The 24,489-nt window shown below is 50.3% G+C and overlaps 8 protein-coding genes across 8 annotated transcripts; 4 read left to right on the forward strand and 4 right to left on the reverse strand.

The window, feature by feature from the left end:
* Nucleotides 1-1,338: 1,338 nt before the first annotated feature.
* KD926_002818 (polyketide synthase-nonribosomal peptide synthetase) lies at nucleotides 1,339-9,656 on the reverse strand (the record flags this gene model as incomplete). Its single annotated transcript, XM_053094383.1, has 8 exons — nucleotides 1,339-2,208; nucleotides 2,267-2,587; nucleotides 2,658-8,117; nucleotides 8,188-8,344; nucleotides 8,405-8,838; nucleotides 8,897-9,165; nucleotides 9,236-9,349; nucleotides 9,398-9,656. The coding sequence occupies 8 exons, from the start codon at nucleotides 9,654-9,656 to the stop codon at nucleotides 1,339-1,341; spliced, it is 7,884 nt and encodes a 2,627-aa protein (XP_052950817.1).
* A 372-nt stretch (nucleotides 9,657-10,028) lies between these two features.
* KD926_002819 (FAD binding domain family protein) lies at nucleotides 10,029-10,889 on the reverse strand (the record flags this gene model as incomplete). The annotated part of the gene is made up of 4 exons (XM_053094384.1): nucleotides 10,029-10,516; nucleotides 10,570-10,647; nucleotides 10,716-10,734; nucleotides 10,848-10,889. The coding sequence occupies 4 exons, from the start codon at nucleotides 10,887-10,889 to the stop codon at nucleotides 10,029-10,031; spliced, it is 627 nt and encodes a 208-aa protein (XP_052950818.1).
* Nucleotides 10,890-11,798: 909 nt separating this feature from the next.
* On the forward strand, nucleotides 11,799-13,270 carry KD926_002820 (Major Facilitator Superfamily protein; the record flags this gene model as incomplete). Its single annotated transcript, XM_053094385.1, has 4 exons — nucleotides 11,799-12,011; nucleotides 12,126-12,616; nucleotides 12,676-12,749; nucleotides 12,813-13,270. The coding sequence occupies 4 exons, from the start codon at nucleotides 11,799-11,801 to the stop codon at nucleotides 13,268-13,270; spliced, it is 1,236 nt and encodes a 411-aa protein (XP_052950819.1).
* Nucleotides 13,271-13,574: 304 nt separating this feature from the next.
* KD926_002821 (carboxymuconolactone decarboxylase family protein) lies at nucleotides 13,575-14,318 on the reverse strand (the record flags this gene model as incomplete). Its single annotated transcript, XM_053094386.1, has 2 exons — nucleotides 13,575-14,004; nucleotides 14,167-14,318. The coding sequence occupies 2 exons, from the start codon at nucleotides 14,316-14,318 to the stop codon at nucleotides 13,575-13,577; spliced, it is 582 nt and encodes a 193-aa protein (XP_052950820.1).
* A 2,009-nt stretch (nucleotides 14,319-16,327) lies between these two features.
* KD926_002822 (uncharacterized protein) lies at nucleotides 16,328-17,754 on the forward strand (the record flags this gene model as incomplete). Its single annotated transcript, XM_053094387.1, has 2 exons — nucleotides 16,328-16,363; nucleotides 16,429-17,754. The coding sequence occupies 2 exons, from the start codon at nucleotides 16,328-16,330 to the stop codon at nucleotides 17,752-17,754; spliced, it is 1,362 nt and encodes a 453-aa protein (XP_052950821.1).
* Nucleotides 17,755-19,230: 1,476 nt separating this feature from the next.
* On the forward strand, nucleotides 19,231-20,932 carry KD926_002823 (vacuolar basic amino acid transporter 5; the record flags this gene model as incomplete). Its single annotated transcript, XM_053094388.1, has 2 exons — nucleotides 19,231-19,532; nucleotides 19,594-20,932. The coding sequence occupies 2 exons, from the start codon at nucleotides 19,231-19,233 to the stop codon at nucleotides 20,930-20,932; spliced, it is 1,641 nt and encodes a 546-aa protein (XP_052950822.1).
* Nucleotides 20,933-21,494: 562 nt separating this feature from the next.
* Nucleotides 21,495-23,463, forward strand: KD926_002824 (GMC family oxidoreductase; the record flags this gene model as incomplete). The annotated part of the gene is made up of 3 exons (XM_053094389.1): nucleotides 21,495-21,555; nucleotides 21,621-21,964; nucleotides 22,060-23,463. The coding sequence occupies 3 exons, from the start codon at nucleotides 21,495-21,497 to the stop codon at nucleotides 23,461-23,463; spliced, it is 1,809 nt and encodes a 602-aa protein (XP_052950823.1).
* Nucleotides 23,464-23,714: 251 nt separating this feature from the next.
* KD926_002825 (reverse transcriptase) lies at nucleotides 23,715-24,452 on the reverse strand (the record flags this gene model as incomplete). The annotated part of the gene is made up of 1 exon (XM_053094390.1): nucleotides 23,715-24,452. The coding sequence occupies one exon, from the start codon at nucleotides 24,450-24,452 to the stop codon at nucleotides 23,715-23,717; it is 738 nt and encodes a 245-aa protein (XP_052950824.1).
* Nucleotides 24,453-24,489: the final 37 nt, after the last annotated feature.

Consider the following 24,489-nt stretch of genomic DNA (forward strand, 5'->3'; position numbering starts at 1 on the left):
GCTTAGCTTAGTTTCCTCGTCAAATACATACCCTACATTCTCACGATTCCCTATCGTCAGTGTAGCCGTTCGTTACAGCGGCCCTAAATATCTCAAAAGTCAAGAAATCCTCAGAATATCAATTAGCGCTAGTCTATTATAGATATTTTCTGAATTTTGATCCCGAATACCTACGTGGTAGAATGGCATGCCAATATTTGCTCATCAAAATGTATAATACTGAAGATCCATATTACTGATTAAAAGAATAAAATTCGAAAATTAGAACGTAGTGTTGATTACTTGTGGCTAGCCTGGCCTAGAAAGCTTGATATCTACAGTATAAAGTTATAACAGATTTATTCTAATCCGGTTAAATTCCTTACATGGAGCCCTATTCTTTCTTGTTAAAGCAACCTGTAGACATTGCTGGCATGATAGTCGATACATAGTACATCTGTCAGTAGACGTCATACCAAAAATTCGCACGGAAATCACTGAATGATATTATAGCCTACGCATGATAGTATAGAGGAATCGTAGATCTTAGAAAATCTAAATTGGCTCTTGGGATCCTTGCTGATCTTCAGAACCTCGAACGCCCTTAACAGAACTCACTGACTGTTTTGTAAACTAAACACCGGAAATAGAAAGATAATGTATCGAGACTATTTAAACTCGTAAAGGGCGCCCCTATCTAGCAGTCTCGGTCAGTCCCTCTCAAGTGAAAATTCCCCAATTACTTTTAATTTCTTCATTAATGGCCCGTCGAAAGAGAAATCTTTTGGAGTACGTTAGAAGATGACTTGTGGTTCGATATATTTTACTTGGTCGTCGCTTCTGGTACCAGTTCCAGGCCTTTGTTTTGGACAAGCCTTTGATGTTTGTTGCGCAAGGTAAGTGTAATCAGAGTAGACGCGGTAAATCTTCATTTTGATGGTTTTGTTCATTCTCACAGAATTTATAGACGGTGCGGGAGAATGATATGCCCGGTCACACGGCACGCTGAAAGGGTATGAATACTACTACTACTACTACTACTACTACTACTACTACTACTACTACTACTACTACTACTACTACATACGGCGTCTTCGTAGCTGGACTGAAGCACCTAGCCCATGCGAAGGAAGACTACGACCTTAGGGTCGAAGTTGAAATGTACTGCGTTTAAGTGGTAAAAATAGTGAATAACGTCTCGTTTCATGAATCCATTTGAAATGCAAATTGCGTTGGAGCTACCAATGATGGTTTTCGTGTGCATGGTATAGCCCCAGTCGCATTAAAACACGCTACAAAATCCAATAAAAAATTCCAATAACAAGTCACCGGCTTCCCAGGGTAAGTGGCTATCCTGCGCTAGTTCGGTGATTGAAACTGATGAATAATAGTAGCAGCAGCGCCTTCAAAAGTGATACCCCCTAAAATCAAAAAAAGAGGCATATCAACGCTAAATGTCTTGCCAATCCAGTTACGCACCTCAATGGCAGACAGGGAGTCGAGACCATACGAATGCATGGGCCGATGCAAATCCAGTTGACCCTCTGCCACGCCCAACAGTGCCGTGATACGGGCAGCGAGTGCTTCACTGATGAGCTCAGTGCTCTCATTGACTGACGTGGCGGCCGCCAATTTAGCAACAACATCCTTGGCTTGCTTGCCAGGTTTTGTACCGTGCGCATTGTCCACATCCCCAGCCTCGCCAGCCGGCAATGGAATATAATGCATGTGCTGCCAGAACGGCTGGCTCAACACAAACGAGACTTCTTCAAGGTGGCCCCAGTGAGATGGTGGACGAAGGCCGACAATGGGATGGCAGGTGCTTGGGTGCGTGGCCAATTTGCTGGATGGATCACAGAAGATTTCGAGCAGAGCAACAATATCGCGGATATACGTAGGCGTGTATTTAGCCGTTTCGTGAATTTGTCGTCGTCCGGTTGCGTACTCGGCATTGGCAACGAGGTAGCCTGCGTCAGGTACAGCGCCGAGGTTGAACGAGATGGCTCGCTGGCCTTGGGAGACTCGATAGCGCGCCAGAGCATCTTGATAAGTGTTTCCGGCATTGTATGGTGCTAGAGAGCCGGTGCCCAAAGTGCCCATGACGGACGACAGCATGATGAAGAAGTCCATGTCTGATGGAAGCACGGCATGTAGGTTCCAGGATCCTTGTAGCTTTGGCTGCAAGGTACCTTTCCAACTAGAGAGTGATAGTTCGGAGAATATGCCCTCCTAATTACCTTGTTAGTCATTCCCCATAGCGTACAGTTGTTCATTGACTTGATCTTACCTCCATGACCATGGCGGCTTGAATACATCCCTTGACTGGTGGCATGGTTGCTGAATACTTGTCGAGTAGCGCTCGCAATGCACTGGGATTCGTGACGTCACAGGCGGGCATCTCGCATTGGACACCGCGACCTTGGAATTCCAATGCCAAAAACTGCGCCTCGTTTGTCTTGGGACCGGATCTTGATAAAAGAACAAGATATTTAGCGCCATTATCAGCCAGCCATCTTGCTATGGATCGGCCGACGCCTCCAAGACCTCCAGAGATGATGTACGTCGCATTTGAGTCAATATAGTCCATCTTCTTGCGCATAACGCGAACCTGAAAGAGCTATTAATATATGATGTATATTCCAACATGCAAGGTATGCGTGAAATGAGTGTATACTCACGTTGACCGTATCCGATTCGCCCAGTTGCACTACAGCAGCATCTGAACTGGTAGACTGCTTCAAAAACGCCATTACTTTGTCCAGTTGCGAGATTGGAAACATAGGGACCTGGCCTCGTGCATCTAGAAGCGACTGCAAGATGGGTGTAGAAACGGCATATTCCAGAGACTCCTGCGACACGTGAGTCTCGTCGCTAGCCACGAAAGAGACAGGGAGAGAAGAAGAGCCAAAGTGGAATGCAGATTGGGAAGCGTCATTGGAAACGAGCACCACTTGCCCATTCTTTCGCACCATGCCTCTGAAAGTCTGCTCTCCCAATCCCTTGGCGACTGAGGTGGTGGCGAATACAATATCAAACTTGGGCTGAAGCTCTGACCATGTCGAAGAAAAGGCGCTTCCCACAGCAGACGTCGGTATGATGTGTTGTCCTGGGATATTGAATCTTTCAGAAGCCCGCTGACAATCTTCACTGCTGTCTGCTGTCAACCATATTTCCGCAACACCCTCATTTAAAAGCAAGCCTATTGCGGCTTTTCCCAGAATGCTGCAACCATCCATGACCAAAACACAATCGCGGTTTCGAATCCGACCTATATCCAACAGAGCATGATGAGCTGTCAAGAGAGGAGGAATAGCCCAGCACGCGTCTTCAATAGATAAATCATCTGGTAGCTTAACAGCGGACGATGGTTGAACAGCAGCAACGGAGCGGAAACAGTTCTTGTGTACAGCAAAGACCCTATCCCCTTGCGCAAAACAGGACCCAGATAGCGTGTCTGTTACGATTCCGCTGCAGAAGTTGCTAAGCTGAGTGCCTTTTGGAGCAAACCCTCGGGCGGCTAACTGGTCTTGATATTGAAGCGAGATAGCTCTGACGTTAATTGACAGAGCATTGTCAACAACTGGAGCCGGTATCTCGACCAGGTACGGAATGCCATTATTATCTTCAGGGCAAGCCGCTGATAACTCAAAAGTGGCATCGATAACATTGGTAGAGGTCGTTTGCCAGGGCAAGATGTTGGATTCCATATTGGATTTCAGGAATCTCGCCTCAACAAGACGGCGAGTATGTAAGCAGCCATCTATCTCAATGTACTCTTGTTCGTATTTCTGAGATGGCTTTCGAGACAACATCTCCCGTGCAATCTGCTTGAGATGATGTATGTGGCCAGCGCTGCCGTCGCGATTTATATCGAGGGCAATAGAGACGAGATGCAGACTATAGTTTTCGGCTCGCAACGTTCTTGAGAGACCATCAATCAGCCCATATTCTGGTGCTGCTGCATCTCCTCCTCCTACCGAGACCCATAGAATGCCAGGCCACGTCTGAGCAAGGAGTTTTAAAACCGCCCAATCTTGTTCGGTCATTGAGCTGAGGAATGATGCACCATAGTCAACCAAAGCAATGCAAAGACTGTTTGAGCTGACGGTGAGACCCGTCGATGCTGCAAGCATGTTCGCGTCCACGATTTCAAGGGTTTCAGTAAACATGTCTTGTAAAGATATAACAAGAGAGGCGGCAAGAGATTGCTGTTGAGGGAAATCGTTCAGCTTGACAATGGTACCGCTATGATACGTTGGCGGTGCAAGAGTTCGTGGGACGGACGACGGCACGTCCACAGCAGTAGAAATAACACAACCAAGCTGATGAGCTGGGCCGTCAAAATCCTTGAATACCATGTCGACGCCTGAAAAACCACAGTTTTGCAGAATCCTGCCCCAGTCTTCCGCGCTCCACAGCGGTGACAGCGGACGATCAGCCTCTGGTCCAACCCACCATCCAGGGAAAAGACCAAAAATAAAGCCAAGCGCCCAACCATCAGGCTGGAGAAACTCTGTCAGAATCAACTTGCCACCAGTCTTCATTGACTTTCTAACGTTACGGAACGTATTTTCCAGATCGGCGGTAATGTGAAGCACGGCATCTGCCACGACAACATCATACGTCCCGTCAGATACTCCCTGCTCGGAAAAGCCCTTCTCGATGTCAAGGGTCTGGAACGCCATTTGAGATTGGTGATCGGAGAACTCGTCCCGTGCCTTTTCCAAAAATGTCGACGACACGTCTGTGAAGCAGTACTGGTCGCACCGAAGGGACCCAGGTGAGTTAGATGATTCTGTTACGCCAGGAGGGCCATTCATAGACAGTGCTTTGATCAGATGGCGAGTTGCAGCTGCAGTGCCTCCACCCACTTCCAAGATTTTCATGCCGCCGTTTTGGTGGGCGAGCAGATCGACAAAGGTTGTTGCTTGCTTCATGCATCTGTAGGTCATCAACTCGTCGTAGTACTCTCTGAGAAGCCCGGTCTGCATGAGAAGGTCTAGAGGCGTTACACTGCCCCTGAAGAACTCAACAAGATGCAAAGCCACTTCGGCGTAGAGACGTCCCACTCTGTTCGCAGACTTGACTCGATTACGAACCGTGCCAATGCTCTCAGTGAGCGCAGGCGATGCGCCGAGGCGACCCTCTATAATATGGTAGTTTGCCCATTGCCAGTAGCGTCGCTTCCAATCACCCTTGCCAGAGTCTGCCGTAATGACGCTAGGATCAACAGATGCTAGAAGCGCATGTACAGAGTGGTTGATAAGCAAGGCCACATCATCGTAAAACGACGTCAGATCTCCATGTTCTGGGTGAATCTTGTGCAGATACTCGGAAAGCTGGCAGTTGTCAAGCTTGTCTATAGCCAGCTTTTGCTCAACATTCATACAGAACTGCTTCGGGTCTGCGACAAAAGCGAGCGAAGAAGGTGTTGAGGTAATGTTGGCCAGTTCAAAGTCTTGAAACCATACTCGTAGATTATTGACATTGTCAGCAGACACCGAGCCTCCCGCAACGATAAATCCACGGCCAGTCACTGATGTAACTTTTGACAGGCAAGTTAGACGGTTGGCCTCCGGAGAGCTCAGCCCTGATGCAGACAACCAGAGACAACCAATGCGCGACGGCACGCTGGTTGCCATGGATGAACGACCGCCCGACGTCAGAGCTGTGAAGGCAAGATGCAAGATGGCGTCAAGAGATGCGGGATGAACAACGTGCTCTTGATTAGGCGTATTGTAAAGACTAGTTGTGGCCGTAGCATGCTTCAGAGTAGAGTGAATACGCTGTTCATCGCATCGGGCGAAGATGGGACCGTACTCATATCCGGTGTCTTTGAGATATTCGTACATTTGCTTGGCTGAAATCTTCTGGTTGCATGCGTTGGCGTGGTCGAGAATGGTCTTGGCCATGTTGCTCTGCTGTCGCGCTTCATGATCGGATAGCCATCCCTCTTCCTTGCCTCGATGGTGGATGGTGATGTGTCCTTGACAGTTTTCAGACCAATCGTCGTTGCCAAAAGTGCGAATAATAAATGAAAATTTGGATGCTGAAGAACGGTCTTTTGTTGGCTCCTCGCGAAGAGAGACTTGAGCTTCTGGTCCATCGTTGAAGGCCGTAAAGTTGATGGGAGTCTTGAAATGAACATCTTCAAAGGTGAATCCATTTACGGCATACCCTTCTTCCTCACACAGTTCCTTTCCTGCTTCTATGGCCATGACAAGCATTCCTGTTGCAGGATACAACGTCATGCCATTAATAATATGATGTTCAACCCAGGGCATCTCCGACAAGTCCATCTTCCAGTTCCAACGAGCATCCGAGCGATTCCAATCAGTTGATCTGGTTCCATGGAAATCAGATGGTCGCTGAGATCTCAGCTTGTAGCTGCGACTTAGGCGGCTATCGTGCCAGTATCGCTGTGAATGGTCAAAAGGATACTCTGGAAGAGTTGTCAACATGTTTCGATTCATCACGCTGCCTGAAGGCTCGTTGATGGCTCTGAACTGGAGGTTCACTCCTACGCAGTGCAACTGGCCAAGGGTGCTCAGAAGTGTGTCCACGGCGCTCTTTTTTCTGAAAAGTACGGCATTGTATCCAAGCTGTCCGCGAGAGCCGGTCTCCAGGATGTCCAGTAGCGAAGACTTCAAGGTAGCATGGGGACCGATTTCGAGAAGTTGGTCTACTGCTGGGACCAACAGATGACTTTGGTCCAGCTTCTTCGTCACATCTTTGGCGCCTTGGCGGCACATGACCGACACAGCTTGAGAGAACTGCACTGGTGATGCCATGTTGGATGCCCAGTATGACGCTTCTGCAACGGAAGCGTCGCTAATGACTTTGCCAGTTACGCTGGATACCATTGGAATGTCAGATGAGAAGGACACCATGTCGTTGGCATCCGCATAGGCGTTGATCATGGACACGTAATCAACTGCAATGCTATCCATATGTCTCGAATGATAGGCAACCCTGACGCGAAGCTTGCGGGCGAAGATCTTCTGTTCCTCCAGAACACCTTGAAGATAGTCAATGGCAGCCTCATTTCCGGAAAGAGTAATGCTCTGGGGGCTGTTTATACAAGCAATGGAGACGCTTGAAACGATATGGCCATGAGCAGAGAGTAGCTCTTGTCCAGAAGCCTCAGATAATCCCACAGCCATCATGGCACCAGAGACGCGCTCCCCGGAATCGGCCAAATGTCCATCACGATCCAGTTTGGCCGAACAAACCCCTCTAAAGTACGCCAACCTCCAGGCTAACTTCAGTGGAATGTGGCCGCTGGCGTATGCTGCAGCAATCTCACCAGATGAGTGTCCAACAACAGCAGCGGGCCTGACTCCAAATCGCCGAAGCAAGTTGACCAAAGCAACTTGCAGAATAGTGCACAGCGACTGGCTAAGCTCTGGATTGTCAATGTGGTTGGAAGAGTCTGGGTACAGTATGTGGTTAATAACAGACCAGACGCATCCTAGGCTTCGCAGATATGCGCCAGCCTGCCCCAACTCTGTTCTGAAACTCTCGTAGCAAGCCAACTCTCGTCCCATGCCCTGCCACTGCGCTCCTTGTCCGCTGAAGACAAAGCCGATTCGTGGTGGCGAGTTGGCGTGCGCGGAAACTGGTGTTGACATGAGCGAAGAGATGTTTTCGAAATCTTCAATCGTGTTCATCAAAGCAAATGATCTCCATTGCAGATGACTTCGATGTGTGTCTAATGTGTAGGCCACGTTGGCCATCAGATTTGTAATATCATCTGTAGCAGCGACGGACTCTTTACCACCCTGCTGTCGTAGTTGCTGATATTTCTGTAACAGTTGCTTGATAACAGAGTGTCTGGTACTGTACTGCTTAATAATTCTGCCAATACAGTCTTTGTCTGATGCAGACCACACAAAGAGTCTTTGTACGTCTTCTTGTCGTGGCGGCGTCAGTGCAGGACTCAATGGCATCGTACCGGACTGTTCCCGTAGCTGAGGTGGACGCTTCGCCGTATTATGTTTGCCGTTGAGGCCACGAATCCGCAGATAATTATAGGCATCGTCAATGACGACGTGCGCATTGGCACCTCCGTATCCAAATGAATTGACAGAGGCTCTGCGGAGACCATTTGCTGGCCAAGGACGTGCCTTTTGTGGAAACTGAGAGAAAAGAACATACATGAGCCACTAGTTCTTTTGCAAACATGAAAATTTTCAGAACAAGACTTACAGAAATATTAAGATAGTCAACGTCAATCTTGGGATTGACTTTTTGAAAGTTGGCATTGGGAGGGATAATTCCCTTTTCCAAGACGAGAACAGCCTTGATCAAGCCAGCCAGTCCACTGGCGCCTTCCAAATGGCCAACATTCGACTTGATGGCACCGCTAGAAATTGTGTCAGTCAATGATGTTACAGAGGGTGTAGTGATGAGCAGAGGTGCTTACACATAAATAGGGTCGTCGTTTGAGCGATGCTGCATGAAAGCCATGCCAATTGCTTGAGCCTCGCGAGGGTCTCCAGCAGGCGTTCCAGTTCCATGAGCCTCAAAGAATCTTGTGTGCTCCATTGAAAGACAAGCCTGCTCGTATGTTCTCTTGATGAGCTCTTGTTGAGCCTTGCGGTTTGGTTGTGTAATGCCAGGAGTGCGACCGTCTTCATTGCAAGCTGTCGCGCGAATGACAGCGCGGATAGTGTTACCGTCTCTAACGGCATCTGATACTCGTTTGAGAACGGTAACAGCGAGACCCTCGCCTCTAGCATATCCATTGGCCCTTTCATCAAAGGAATAGCAGCAGCTGTCTGCTGACAAAAACTTGACATTGGACATCCAAACGTAGGGCTCAGGCGCACTCGCCATGTTGGAGCCAGCAACCAATGCCTGCGGACGGTTAGTCATGATGTCATGGAACCGCTGAAACATGAAGTCATGGACGCACCATGGAGCAATTGCCGTTTCTCAGTGCGGCGCAGGCTGTGTCCAAGGCCATGGCGGAACTAGAACATGCAGAATCGACGGCCATGCTGGGCCCGCGAAAGTTGAAGAACCAGCTGATTCTGTTGGCAAGCATGCTAAGACCGAATCCTAGTGCTGCGTAGGGGGGAGGAACCTCGGCGCTGCGAACAAGTTGCAACATGTAGTCCATTCCAAATGAGCCGCAGTAAACGGCTGTCGGAGAGCCGTTGACATGTTCCATCGGGATACCGGCTGTGAATGTATACGTAAGCGGACTCAACATTGCACTGGTGTGATGTGAATCAAGCTGAGGCTTTCTTACCATTTTCCAACGCGTGGTAGGAGGCTTCTAGTAACAGTCTTTGCATGGGATCCATGGACGCTGCCTCAGTAGGCGCAATGGAGAAGAAGCCGGCATCGAATTCGGCAAGATCGCCTTTGATAAAGTGACCGCCTTTTAGGGGCATCTGCAACGGTTACTGACTGTTCAAATGCGCATTGTTAGGATTGGAGTCGGAGTAAAAATTTACAGTGTTTGGCCGTGATCGTTGATCGTAGAAACCATCGACATTGACACGATCAGCTGGAAACTCGGTCATTGCACAGCGTCGTTGCAACATCATGTCCCATAGGGCTTCTGGAGTAGTTGCATCTTGTGGAAACTTCAACGAGAAGCCACAAACAGCAATGTCATTGCTGTTGATGCCGTCCAGCACCGACAAGGTAGTAGTAGGGCTCTCCATTTTGGCGAACGATTATAAAAGATGACTAGTGTGAAGGTTGTAATAATGTACAAGGAGGAAGCGTACGGAGAAGAAAGAAAGTAGCAATGGAAATGTGAATCGCCTCAGTTGGCGATAACCCGAGGTTATACCCCAAGTCTGTAGCCCGTGGGCAGGGAACAAGTAATATACGCAAGGTGCCAAACGAAAGCGGCGGATAGTGGCTGCATATGCTATAGTAGATGGTTGGCAACAAGGTGAAATGGAAGAGGCGTGGAGAATGACAAAGGTAATACAAATAGTGCATAATTTTATTAACATAACATGTGTGCAAGTAGCTAAATATGTTGGGCGAATCAATACGTAGTTGGCTGTCAGCCCAAGCCTTGCCTGTCAGGACGAGGCGCGGCCAATCGCACGTCGCATCATATGGACGGCCTCGGTCAGCTTGGACTGTCGAGGAAACCCATGACCACCTTCATGAACGGACACAAAGGCTTGCGACGGATCGCATAGGCTAGCCATGTTAGCGCCACCGGTCGGGGCAGTTAAATCATTCTGGCCCCAGATATGCGCGGTGGGCAGTTTGAGACACCCCGGGGTGGGAGCAAGGCTAAGCTGGGCGAGTTCGGCGTCGCTGGAGGCTGTGGAGAAGAAGACGGCAAAGCGGAATGGCAGCGGTTTCCCTTGTTGCCAATGCTGTAAGAGGTACAGGGCAGCCAGAACGGCCCCCGCGGAGAATGCCGCCACACCGTCAAAGGGTCCCTGATCGTCGACGTAGCTGCTTAACTGGTCCAGGGCCACGAGGAGCGTGGCGGGGTCATCTGGGTTGTAGAATGCGTAGAAAACTTGATCTGCAGGCGTTGTCAGGCTTCCTATTCCTGTATACCGGTTAGCAAAGCAGTTGATATCTCTTCGTCATTGCGAACCGTACCTTCAGCCATCGGGGCCTGCAGAGTGCCTTCGACAAACTCGAATTCATGGTCGTCTTCCAGCTCGTGGATGAGCGGGGCTATGGTGGGTGTTAGTTTAGCGTACTGGACCTACTAAAAAGAAAAGGGGGGTGAGAGTCAACTTTACCAGTCTGCAGCTTCATGATCTGCGATGCAACGTAGTGTTAGGCCAGACCTGTTTCTGCTTATTCGTAAAGGGCTGGGCCTGCGAACGCAAGCTCGCCCGCCCAAAACCAGAGGGACAAAAAAAAGAACTTACAGCACTGTTGGTGCCATTACCATGAAGACAAATGATCCGCATTGCGCAGGTTTCGGTGATGCAAGTGTACGTAAGTTAGTGTTGAGTATTGGGAGACCGGCGCCACGCTTTAATGCCAACCATTTGAAAAGGCAACCACTGCTCAACAAGGTAGTGCATTTTAGAATACGACCATATGCAACATGTACTCCGGATGACCTCGGTGGTTTTATTAGTACATTCCACTCTGCGCGCTAAGTTGCCTTAGGCTGATATACTTGCTTAATAATCTAGTAGAAAGCTCTCCAGGCCAATAAGAAGTACTTAAAAATCAATATTATTTTCCTAGATAAGCGAGCAGGGATATCGAATACTAGCGTTTCAGGTGGAACGTACTAACAAAATCACCGCGGTGAACCGTAGTATTGTTTATACAGCCCCTGGCCTGCATATTGAGAATTTTCTGAATTGCAGGTGTGTATGAGCCATTTCTCAATATGCAGGCCAGAGGCTGCAATAAATGGCTATCATGGGCGGATCAATAAGGCTGGCTAGCGGCGCGATTGGCCCCGTCCGGCCCTGTCTTTGCTGATCCTACTTGGGGCCGGACCGTAAGCCTGCAGATAAGCACAGCGTTTCAAGGTCTCACGCCCCCTCCTTGTCATCAAAAAGTTGCTGTGCTTGTTCACCAGGAATGCAGAGATCCAACTAGCCTCCGCTCAATCCTACCCTACGAAACTTGGTAGCGTCTCCAAGGCCTTTTTTGAGGGGAAAAACCATGACCACCTGCCCGCCGCTGGCGGGTTGTCTGTCTCTCATCCCATCCTATCCAAATGAGGCCAAATCTCACATCAAACCATTGCCTAAAGGTTGAAGGTTGAGGGTGGCAGATACGCCAAATTTGACTCACTATTAAGCGAATATTGATCGCCTGCCGTACCTTGTTACGATTTCTCCCCGCATTGTCTACGCATGTCTCAACAACCCGCTCCCTTGCCGCCTTCTGCGGTGCACGATGACACTTCCGGAGGCATCAAGGGTTTCTTCATTGTCGTCACTATCGTTACTATCGTCTCTATTTCGCTTCGTTTCTGGTCGCGATGCATCCGCAGCAATGCAGGACGCGGTGCTGGTAGACATACTCAGCATCTGTGGTGGGATGATTGGGCCGCTTTAGCAGCCGTGGTAAGTGACTTTGTGGTTGATCTTTCAAAAAAAATAAAGGGGTGAGAAGAGGAAGAAGAGGCAGAAAATGAAGACTACGAGCTATGCAAAATGCTAACTTCATTTCCATGGCAGCCCTTTATTCTCGGCCTCTGCGGACTGGCATTTGCCATGGGCTTCTTTGGCCTCGGCCACCACACTCAGTTTGTCGAGCCAAAGGATCTATCCATCTTCCTTAGATTATTGTATGCAATATACTTCGTCTACGATATCGGCCTCTTCTTCACCAAGCTCTCGGCCTTGCTATTTCTCTCTCGCATCTTTCCCTGGCACGCAAACTCCAAATGGTTCAACTACACCATTGTAGCTACCCACTGCCTCAACTGCGCATGGTTGGCCGGTATCATCTTTGGCACCGTATTTATGTGCAATCCCGTCGAGAAGGGCTGGAATCCCACGTTACCTGGACACTGCGGCACCACCAGCGCCCTTTGGCTTGGAAGCGCAATTCCCAGCGTCATCATTGACCTCATCATCTTGCTGCTGCCCCTGCCGAAGATCTGGACCCTGCAAATGACCACGACGCGCAAGATGGCCATCATCGGAGTCTTTGTCATTGGTTACAGGTAAAGTGTTGGACCGCGGCAATGATTATCGCGTCATGCCACTAACCAAGAACAAACAGTGTCATTGTCGTTTCCATTGGCCGACTCATTACAGTTCTGCTGACTGGTAGTACCTTGGACTCGGATATTACCTGTACGTCATGAGTCTCCAATACCTGATACCTTGTCCTGTAACTAATATGTTCGTTCTTTATAGACTCGGTTGTTCATCTGGCCTACTGGGTTGGTGCCGAGGCGCCCATCACCATGCTGTGTATTTGCTTGCCGCCCATGACTGCGCTGGGCCGGTACCTAGCCAACAACTACTTTTCCAAGATGTCCAGCAGAGTTCACTCTCTGTTTAGCACCATCAAGGGCAGCAAAGGCACTGCCGCATCACGGAGTTACTCTGCACCGGATTCGCAATCTCAAAGTATTGCGATGCACTCGAGCACCATGAAAAAGAGCGTTGACAATGACGGCCGCAGCCTGGAGTCACAGGAGAGCTCTGCGCAGTTATTTCCCCACAAAGACGAGCATTATTATGCTGGCGCTAGAGCCGATGTCTCTTACTTTCACTCGGGTATTCATGGTACAACACCGCCTCCCGACTCTGGCGATGCTGCCATTCGTGTAGACAGCGTTGTGACTGTCACGCAACGTTTGAGAAAATAGTTTGACTTGGGAGACTCTAGTCGTTGTCCATTTCGAAATGTATAATGTTTTCCTTTCTTTCTTATTTCTTTCTTTGGTTTGACGGTAATCGCATTGATACCTTGATGGCTCAGGAGTTTAGGCATATTTTTGTCAAAATCTTGTTTTACCACTGCAGCCAAGAATGCCTGCCTTGCATTGTGTGCTAATTTACATTGGAATTTTCTCATGGATTTTGCATCTAACGGGTGTTTATCAAATGAAGAATATCAATGTATACTCGATACTATCTTCATGTTCTGTTATCATTGCAAATAAAGTACCATTATGCGTCCTTGTTGATCCATCGCTGGCTGTCGCCATTGATCTGATCCAGCAGCGAAACCCATCTGTAACCAGCAACAGTGTGTGCAATGCCAACAAGCTCAGACTTTCCCATGACCGACACGGCTTCTTTCCATGTGGCGTCGTCGAGTGGCGTCTTGAGGTCGGCTAGGATGCGACCGAGGCGATACGCCATTGTCTCTTCGGCGGACAGATCCGCGGGGACTTTGCCGGCCAAGGCGTCCTCAAATTGCTCAGGAGAAAGGCCGCATTTCGAGCCAACCTTGCGATGGCAGTAGGTGACATAGGGCACGTCCAGCACAGAGGAGAGGCCAAGGATGGCCAGCTCTCTATTGCGAGGCTTGACGGTGCCGGGCGCATACAGTGTCTTGGCCATTTCGAAGAATTGGCCGACAAACGCCGGGCTGTAGCTGCATTGACCGGTTAGCTTCAGTGGATTTTAGTTCAAGGAATGAGTGTTAGTTGGCCCAGCGCCAGCCTAGCCAACTTGGCAAATAGAGCTTAGCGAGCTCTCGTGCTGCAATGACACAGGCTGATGGGCGTTTCTATCAGTGGAAAGCAGGCTGCCATACCTCAGCGATGCATAGCATCCAAGCAGAGAGCTGCCGTCTTCTTCAACCCACTGAAAAGGGATGTCATCTTGGTGCATCACTGCCAACGCATCGTGGATGGTTTGTTTGGAAGCAGCGTGCTCATTCTCGTCGTAATGAAAGCGATGGGTCATGGTGAATGCACAGTGATCCTGCCTCTTTGTTTGATGATGGATAAAAGTCAACTGTACCAAGAAAAAAGACGGATGTCCATACACTGCCAAGTCTCACACCTGTCTGGTTTCGCAAAGCCTACCTCGGCTGACTGACTGGCTGGCTGCTGTTCTGTTTCTGTGGAGACATATATACCGGTAGCGGTTAACTCGGGGACGAGAATAAATGAGAAGGATTATTCTTTGGAACGATATACCTAGCCGAGGCTCTCAGAGGCTCAGGGGTGATCTCGGGGGCGGACCCTGATCCCTGACGGGGCCCAATTGGCGGCATCTTCCGCCGATCTTATAGGCCCTCTCCGGGCGCTCAGGTCCCACTCTGCAGCACATTATCCCTGCCTCGAGCACACCAACCTATTTATGAACCACCTATCATCTTCCTCCAAAGCGGCCAGTTGTTGGGAGGTAGCATCGGTCGAGCAGAGTGTGAGTCAATTGTCGAGAGTGCAAAATTAGCCGTGGAGAATTAAGGCTTCGATAATAGTGATCGGAAAAAAAAAAAAAAAGTAATTCAGTAGGAGTATAGGATATTATGAATAGGAGGATCAATTAACCTATGGCCTTTCCTAAATAGGTGCTGTACTTCTCTCTGGCTATACTTTCCCCTAGTCTGTGCTCGAGACTAGTGTCGATCACTTTCACCTATCTGATGAGGCTGACTCGATTCTTATCATCGACCCGTTTACGAAGTACGTATTCATGCATCCACCCCTGCATGCCCGCAGGCAAACCGAGCCCGCTGAGGGGAGTGAGAGGGTTGGCCGGCATATCGATCCGTCCGCAGTCCAACCATGATGCCTCCGGCGAAGCTCCGAGAAGCCTGTAGGGGTCGAGAGGCTGGCATAATGGGTGGGGCCTTGCAGTGTATGAGAGGCTGAAATCACGACCCCTCACCAGTCATTCGCCTACGGTATATGTCGTACACTTCATGACCCCTCAGCAGAACTCCACTTGGCGCGGAGAGACCGCACCCCCTTCTTTGTTATTTGGCCTCCCCCGGGATAATTGGCTCCGGCCTCTGAAGCGCTCGGTCAGCTGCAGCCTGCAGGCCGACGTGGCACACTTCCTGCCTGCGGGCCGGAGTGCACTAGGGGGACAGTCCAAATCCTATTATTCGGAAAGCCAACTACTAAATTCGGAAAGCGGTTTATAAAGCCGTAATACCATAGTTACTTAAGTCCTCTTTTCCACTCTTCTCCGTAGGTTCTCTATATTATTTCCCCTCTCGATATACTACTATAAGCGCTGTAGTAGGTAGTCTATGTGTAATATAAGCTAAAAAGACTAATATAGAACCCTATAGGGATTCTACCACCCAGACTGCTATATAGTATTATAATAAGTTAGTACTAAGCTACCTAACATTCACTAGACCAGATATCCAGCTATCGTCGGTAGACCATTACCCAGACAGTGTAATAAGATTACCACTCCACTTGAAGCTGGCTGTTCTTTTGCGCATGGATCTACGAGTTGACGCTATTAGGCAACGCTCTAATGTTTATAAAATAATTTTTTTCACCTTCACTTGCTACTTACTGTACAAGACAACGTTGCAAAATACTGAGGGCGCTAACCCCATTTGGAGGGGGGGCCAACTATTAAGGGGGAGGGCCAAATAACAAAGAGGGGGGGAAATAAACAAGGAGGGGGGCCAGGTATATCATTTCATATGCAATGCGGTCTGTACAAAAACAGCTTGGATCTTGGTGCAGCCATGTCAGCCCGGAGCCTCGTTGTTGCAATGCCTGAGCTAACCAGACAGATTTAGCTAGTTACCCGTTCATCAGCTGCTCAAACTTGCGCCGCATTCTCAGCAACTCGCTGCAAGCACAGAATCGGCTCTCAACACTGCCTTCCCATGTATACCCTGCATATTAGCAGAACACCATCCACGTAAATTGACACTTCGGATAATTTCATTTCAGGAACAAGAAATAAATAGCCGATCATACATTTTCACCAAACAAATGATATCGTCACAACCGCCCTTGAACATTGTTGTAGTACGCTTTACCTGCGCTTCCATTTACACGGAACTGGAGCATCGTTGACAACTGATGTTTCGCAGATCGGAGGCTCTCTGGCGGGACTGATGACCGCCGTGGCACTGAAGCAAAGCGGTCATAATGTGACAGTCATTGAAAAAGAAGACAATGAACGGAAAAGCCACATGGCTGGCGTTTGTCTAGGACGTGATGCTGTGGAATATCTCGAAAAGTACGATCGCATTCAGGGCATCTTCTCCCACCAGTCGCATCGTGTTCAGGCCCTTGTGGGCGACGACAAGCTGAAAACCTTTGTCAATGGCCGTCGAGAAATTACAAACTGGGATACCATGTACTACCGGCTTCGTTCCAACTTTGACGGCTATGCAAGCGATACCTACCCTACATCCCCTTGGCCCTTCCCAGCAGATGGTCAGGGTGTGTATCATGCTCAAAAGGAGGTTCTCGATATTCAACGTGAAATACAACCTGACGACGACGACGGCGAGAAGAAGACGACAATGAGCCTCACATTGCTGGACCGCAAATCAGGAGACAAGGCCACTATACAAGCCGACCTAGTGATTGGTGCAGACGGCCCGGATTCTTTTGTGCGAAATAAGTACCAAGGCCACGTTGAGCGGAAATACGTTGGCTATATTGCTTGGAGGGGAACTGTCCCGGAGAGTGAAGTGTCGGAAGAAACCCGTCACCTCTTCAGACGCAGCGTCACTGTGTTTATGATGGACAAGCAGCACTGCATCGTGTACACGATCCCTGGCAAGAACGGATCGCTTCAGCCCGGCGAAAGGTATCTCAACTTTCTCTGGTACACAAACGAGACAGAGGAATCTTTGGACGAAATTTTAAAGGACGGCCTCGACGGCCATCGCCATCACAACATTGTCCCGTCCGGTCGTGTGCGACAAGATGTCTGGGCTGAACGAACGAGGCAAGCCAAGGCGCTGCCACTCAGCAAACCAATGCTGGAGATCTTTCTGAAGATCCAGCGTCCTTTTATTCAGGTCATCACCGATTTCTGCTCACACCAGGCAGCATTTGAAGATGGCAAGGTCCTGCTGGTTGGCGACGGACTGTCGCTGTTCCGTCCGCACACAGCCTTCAGCGGCACCCAGGCGGCGTTTCATGCCCTTTGCACGGCTGAGTTCGTCAATGGCAAGGCGACCCTGCAGCAGTGGGAGAGCAAGGTTCTTAGGTACTCGCGGCTGCACTACCTGCAGAGCAACTGGTATGGCGACTTTTACCAATATCCCATGTCGACGGCCCTCGTGGCTGCTGTGCGCTACTGGACCATGTGCGGCGTCGATCGCGTCTTGTCCTGGTACAGCGGCGATGTTCCGCTCTTGCGCACAGGCACATTCAAGAGTGAAGCGTACGACGACGAATAAAGCAGGCCGAGAATAGCCCCATTCAATCAGGGCGGTGTCGTTCAACCCCAACCTGGACGTCTATGGTAACCAGAAGGTCAAGTAGGTGGGCTGAGTATTTCACCGGAGAATGCAATATTGATACGGGCATTGGCTGCTGGCGAGAAGGACATTGACATGATGACCAACGAGCTCATGATTGATTAGCCTTGCGCATAAATACTTTTTAATCGGCGATGCTTTTTACAATTTGAGATTCGGACCTGTATAAACGATATACATTCTTAGGATATTTTTCTTGCCATTTATTTTCATTATTCCGATCATCTTTCTCTGCATCTTTGAAGTGTTCAACCCCTCTCACGTCGTCTAATCTTGAGCAAGAAGGGATACAATGTTGGACCACGCAGTGCGAGTGAGCCATCGTCAGGCTGTTCAATCCTTGTGGCCGCGCAATGCTGCCCGATTTTGGCGAGGTGTCTAGTTACCTCCAGGCAAACGGCGGTGAGTGAACCGAGTAACTACTACCCATGTTAGTGCCTTTTTCCCGTTGGGGGCGTGGTCCCCTGTCCTGTCTGGGTCCTTTCACCTCACGTCCGCCCTCCTTTGACCTCGGTGACGTTGGGCTCCGAGTGCGCCATTAAGGCAAAGATGATCATTATCAGCTCACCTGTACAGCTCATTCTTGATCCGGCATTGACGCCAATTGCGGAACAAACAACCGAGACCGATGAGATTATACCAAGTTGAACCACAGTCAATAAGCACTAACCGTAACGCTGGCGGTTGAGGGGGGATAGCATTGCAAATCGGGCTGTAGGCTGTGGCCAGAACAACCGGGTGTGTTCGATGTTCTGTGACTACAATCGAGGCTGCGGGCGCATCCCTTTGACAGTTTTATTAAGGCTACAATGAGGTATTCTACCCACCGACCAGGATGTACATATTAAGTACTTTAAAATTCGCCTTTCAGCCCCTGTATGTGAGTGCTTTCTTGTATTTGTGGACGCCCGTAGTACACAAGATGCACAGAACTGTCACCAAAACAGAAGTATCTCCGCAGTCAGTTATATTAATTAGCTATGATCCCAGTAAGTGATGCGCCCGCAGCCCGACTAGCGCAAGGGGGTGGGGTGGTGACCGAGGTGGCACAACAAGGCTGTGATAAAGAGCGCTATCCAGTAACTTGTTTGTTAACTAGTTGCTGTCCATTCCCTGTATGCTTTGATCTACGGTTACACAGGAGAACCTTTGATTCCCTGCGCGCCCGTCAGCAGACCGCGGTGGCACAACAAGGCTATGATAAAGATAAAGAGCGCTGTCCACTAACTCGTTAGTTAGTTACTGTCAATTACTGTATGTTCTGATCTACTCTTACACAGGAGAACTTTTTGATTCCCCGCGCAAGCCCGTCAGCAGGGCTGCTCAAGTCCAGCCCACTCTCCCTCCCAGGCTTGAATCCTTCCGATGCGACTGCAAACGGACCAGTCCTGCATCATGCCGCCGACACAGACAGCTGCTTCGTCGACAAGCGACCATGTTGAAAAGCCCCTACAGGGTGCCACCGCCAGTGGCCCCTCTGCGTCTGCCGGTGGTGTGACCGAGCGCAAGATCACGGGTGTTGCGTGGTTCGTTGTCAACGTTGCCCTGCTGTCGGCCACTTTTCTGTACGCCCTCGACAATACCGTGACAGCAACGGTGCGGCCTGCCATTGCCGACACATTTGGCCACCGCATAGACATGCTACCGTGGGTTTCAGTGGCATATCCCATGGGTGAAGTTGGCACCAACCCCATATGGTAAGATAATCAAGCAGCAGAGCGCATTTGGCGTACCGACTACCAACACTTTTGTTCACAGGGCGAAGCTCAACAAGTTCCTCAATGGCAAATTTGTCTTTCTCGCCGCCCTGCTCATCTTCGAAGTAGGATCTGCGGTTATTGGCTCAGCGTCGTCCATTGGCGCTGTCATCGCGGGTCGCGCTCTGGCTGGCTCTGGCGGCTCCGGCATCTACGTCGGCACCATTAGCATGATCACCGGAATGACGACTGCCAAAGAACAAAACCAATATCTCAACATTGTCGGCATGGCGTGGAGCTTGGGAACCATCCTTGGCCCCATTATCGGATCTGCGTTTGCTGATTCGCCTGCCACATGGAGATGGGCTTTTTACATCAACATCTGCGTTGCCGCCGTTGCCGCCCCCGCGTGTATCTGGATCATGCCTTCGGCGCCACCTAGCGTGTCTCTGGGGGTTATGGATGTGATCAAGGTAATTGACCATCTGGGTGCTGTGCTGTTTCTTGGCTCCGTCGTGTCGACAGTCATGCTGCTGGGCTTTGGCGGCGTCGTGTACAGCTGGGATAGCAGCCAGATGATTGGACTTTACGTTGCCACTGCTTTGCTATGGATCATGTTTGCTCTGCAGCAGAAATTCCACATTCTCACGTCGGATCGCATCTTCCCCGTGCAGTTCTTCAAGGATCCCTTGATGATTGGCCTGTGGATCTGGACGATTGTCGCAATTTCTGACATCGTCGTCACCATCTACACGCTTCCGCTGCTTTTCCAGTTTGCGCTGCATGATTCTTCGATGCGTTCTGCAGTCTACACGCTGCCATTTGTGGCATCTGTTGTGGTCAGTGCCGGCATCAGCGGGGGACTTCTGCCCAAGTTCCCGTGGTACAAGTGCTGGTTCATCTGGGCCAGTGCGCTGCTCCTTGTTAGCAACGGCCTGCTGTCCAGCATCCACACGCACACATCTAGGGCTGCCATTTGTGGCTATACCATTATCCAAGGCTTCGGCGTCGGACCAGTCATTCAGCTCGGCTATACCGTGGGCCAGTTGAAGCGTCCACAGGCGGCACGAAAGGACGTTACGGCGTTCTTCTCTTGTGCGCAGATGGGTGGTCTAGCCTTGTCACTGGGCATCGCCACGTCTGTTCTTATCAACCATGCCACGGAGGAGATATCGCCCATTCTACCAAACGTTCCTCTTGGCGAAATTAGAGGCGCCATTGATGGGGCGGGAAGTAGCCTGTTCGCGACGTTGACCGAACATGTTCGTGCTCAGGTCACCAACGCAGTTACGCAGAGTGTGGCCTCTGTGTTTTACCTGAATTTGTTTGGTGCAGCGCTTGGTTTCCTAATTGCCCTTCCTCTCAAATTTGAGAAGCTGGATTTTACCGATCTGCAGTAACGCACTTGTCTGCTCCAAGCTAACTTGGATCTACGTCATACATTACTGTTAGCATGAGACAACTGTAATCTTCTCAATCAATATTAATTGCTCATAAGTTTTTGTATGTATCCTAAAGCTGCGGTACAGCAAGTGCATCATAGCAAGATGTGAGGTACAGTAAGTTTTGGAGTAGCAAATGGCAAGCAAGAGAGGCAGCATCCATCACCTAAAACAGCGCACGGGCAAACTAGGGACCATGTTACAGGGCGTAGCGCAATGTAACCCAAGATGAACCTAGTCATTAGCTGTGGGCGCTGTATATCCAGCCCCGCAAACCTACGGCCATGTCTGAGACGCCCGCCCGTTGCTGACCGCAGGTAGTGGGTAACAAGCCAGCCAGCCTTGTCCAACAAAATCAAGTGGTTGGCACCAGAAACTTGCAGGGATACACGCGTCATAAACATCCAGCAGGGTTGATGCGAGTCGGGCGACCGACACGGAGCTATTAAGCCTAGCGTCATCCCATCCACTGCGCGCAGTTGGTTCCATCACCATCCCCCGCACCATCACATCCAACATTATGGGCATTTACACTCAGCTACCCGAAGGCATCGACGAGGTCGACATCATCGTCGCCGGCGGTTTGTTCATCCACCTCTTCTGCTCACCATATGTTTATACTAACAAGCTGCTTCTCTCTCGTTAGGCGGTACCGCGGCGTGCGTCGTTGCTTCCAGGCTCGCCGATGCCGACCCCTCGCTGTCCATCCTCGTAGTAGAGGGCGGGCAGAACAATAAGGGCAACCACTTGATTGCGTTCCCGCTCCTTTTCGCAACTGCACTGCTTCCCACCAGTACCGCAACCCTGTTCTACAAGGGAAATGCGGAGCCACAGTTGGACAACCGCGAAATGACCGTCCCAACCGGTGGTGTTCTGGGCGGAGGTTCGTCAATCAACTTGATGATGTACAGTCGTGCTCAACGCCATGATTGGGATTCGTGGGCCACTCCCGGATGGTCCACAGATGAAATGATCCCTTTCTTAAAAAAAGTAGGTTAATGGATTGCTAAAGCTGCGCTCTGTGACCCTTGCGGCCTTGCCATTTTGTACTACAGTGTTGACTAACCTGCCATTACTCGTTGTAGCTTGAGACGTATTATGGCCCTGGCCCTGATTCTGTTCATGGAAAAGATGGCCCTATTGTTGTGTCCCAGGGAACGTTCTGCTCTGAGCGTGCGACAGATCAATTCATTGCTGCCGCCAACGAGGTAGGCTACCCGACGGTCAAGGATCTTCAAGACCTCGACACCAGCAACGGCGTTCAACGTGCCCTCCGCTTTGTCGGCACAGATGGCCGCCGCCAGGATGCCGCCAGTAACTACTTGCATCCGAGGCTGGAAGATGGAGCACACCCAAACCTCCACGTCCTCGTTGAGACCAAGGTTATCAAGATCCTTTTCGAGGGCAAACGAGCTGTGGGTGTTGAGTTCAAGCCAAACCCTGCCTTCCAAAAGGACAACACCAATGTTCAACGCATCAAGGCCAGGAAGCTTGTAATTGGTTCCTGTGGCGCTCTCGGAACCCCATTGCTTCTAGAGAGGTCCGGTCTCGGCGACGAAGCCGTTCTCAACAAGGCCGGCGTTCCTGTTGTCGCCCATATCCCTGGAATCGGCCGGAACTACCAGGATCATCATCTCTTGACTCAGCCATACTACAGTGCCTTGGAGCCAAGCGAGACGTTTGACGCCCCCCTGGCCGGTAGAATTAACATGGAAGAGTTAATCAAATCAAATGCGCCAATCATGGGGTGGAATGGCCAAGATGCCTCCTGCAAGCTGCGTCCCACTGAGGCCGACGTCACTGCCCTTGGACCTGAATTCGAGGCGGCATACGCAAGGGACTATCTCTCCACTCCCAACAAGCCCCTGGCGCTAATGGCTTTGTTGGGCGGCTTCCCCGGTGATCCGTCCACCATTGAGCCAGCACAATACCTCGCGACCTCTTTGTTTACCGTCTACCCCTACGCCAGAGGCCACGTCCACATCACAAGCCCAGATCTCGACGCGGATATTGCGTTTGAGACTGGATTCTTGAACAGTGAATTGGATGTCAAGAAGCTCATTTGGGCGTACAAGAAGCAGCGAGAAATCGTGCGCAGAATGCATGTTTATCGCGGAGAGCTTGTTGGCGCGCATCCGCCGTTTGCCGAGAATTCGGCCGCGGCCCTTGTCAAGCTGGACAAGCCAAATGACAAGAACATCTCTGACATCCAATACACTGCAGAGGACGACAAGGTCATTGAGGGCTGGGTGCGCAAGAATGTCGGCACCACCTGGCATTCACTGGGTACTTGCAAGATGGGCGCGCTGGCTGATGGCGGCGTGGTTGATGCCGACCTCAATGTTCATGGCATTGAGGGCCTGAAGCTCGTGGACCTGAGCATCGTTCCTCAAAACATTGGCGCAAACACAGCCACCACTGCATATGCAATTGGTGAGAAGGCAGCTACCATCATTTTGAAAGACCTTGGGCTTTCTGTCAGCCAGTGAACTGCCGCGCAGTAAGGACACTCCAGCATATTGAGAATAGTTACATTTCTTTGATGGGCCGACCCCATATCATGGCCAGACGGTCTGCCGTCTCATTCCCAGGGTCACCGTAATGTCCCGGGACTCATTGTAATCGCATTGGGATTCCTCGTGCTTTGAGCTCTCCGGCAGACTGATGAATAGCTTGAATAATTCGCTGGCCTGACATGTTTCATGACTTTGCAATCACCTGTAGTGCAGACATACTATCGCTAAGGATTGTCGCTGGGCTTTGGGTCGTAGTTGTAGTAACTTGGGTTCTTCCGTGCCAGTGGAAAAACCAGCCCGATTGCATAGTAGATTGCCATGAGCTCAGCCGCGTAGACTGACCAGTATTCCATTGAACAGATACTGACTTGTCGAGACCCCGTTATCTGCCGGTTGAGGTCAAGCGCTACTGCTGCGGCCCCTAGTTGATTCTCTTTTCCTGAAGCATCTGAAAAGACTGTAATACTTCTTGTGGATTGCTTCGCCAGGGCGTTAGCCTGAGCTTTCTCTCGATCCGGCTCGATCTCAATTTCTATAAACGGCTGGGCTCGCCACGGTGCTAGTGGTTTTGGGTCGATTGTTTCTAAGGCCAGCAGCCGCCTAAGGTCCATGGTTCTCAGTTTTTCGGCGAGGGGAAAGCGGGCTCCGGAGCCGGTATAAGTGCTGCGTTCCTTTGCTCGCTTGATTACTTCATGGACCGGGTGGTCTTCTGGTAGCGTGCTGAAGCGAGCAGCCACCGTCTGTCCCCGCTGCTTGAGTCGCAAGTGAGTGGGTAGCATGTAGGATTCAACTTCGAGTGCCACCGTGGAAACTGTCCGGAAGGCTGAAAGGATTCGGATGAGAGCCGTTCTTTGTACTGTCTCTAGGAGCCGAAGATATATCTTGTCTCGGAGCGGATTGTGCCAGACCGTCGATGCGTCGTCTATAATTGGTGTGACGCATGCCTGATACAGTTGGCGCATTTGCTCTGGTCGGAGGTGCCTTAGCCCACTTAAGGCT

This window comes from Aspergillus affinis (genome assembly GCF_023601865.1).
Source record: "Aspergillus affinis strain CMG 70 chromosome Unknown NODE_161_length_67583_cov_88_479572, whole genome shotgun sequence".
NCBI classification, from domain to species: domain Eukaryota; kingdom Fungi; phylum Ascomycota; class Eurotiomycetes; order Eurotiales; family Aspergillaceae; genus Aspergillus; species Aspergillus affinis.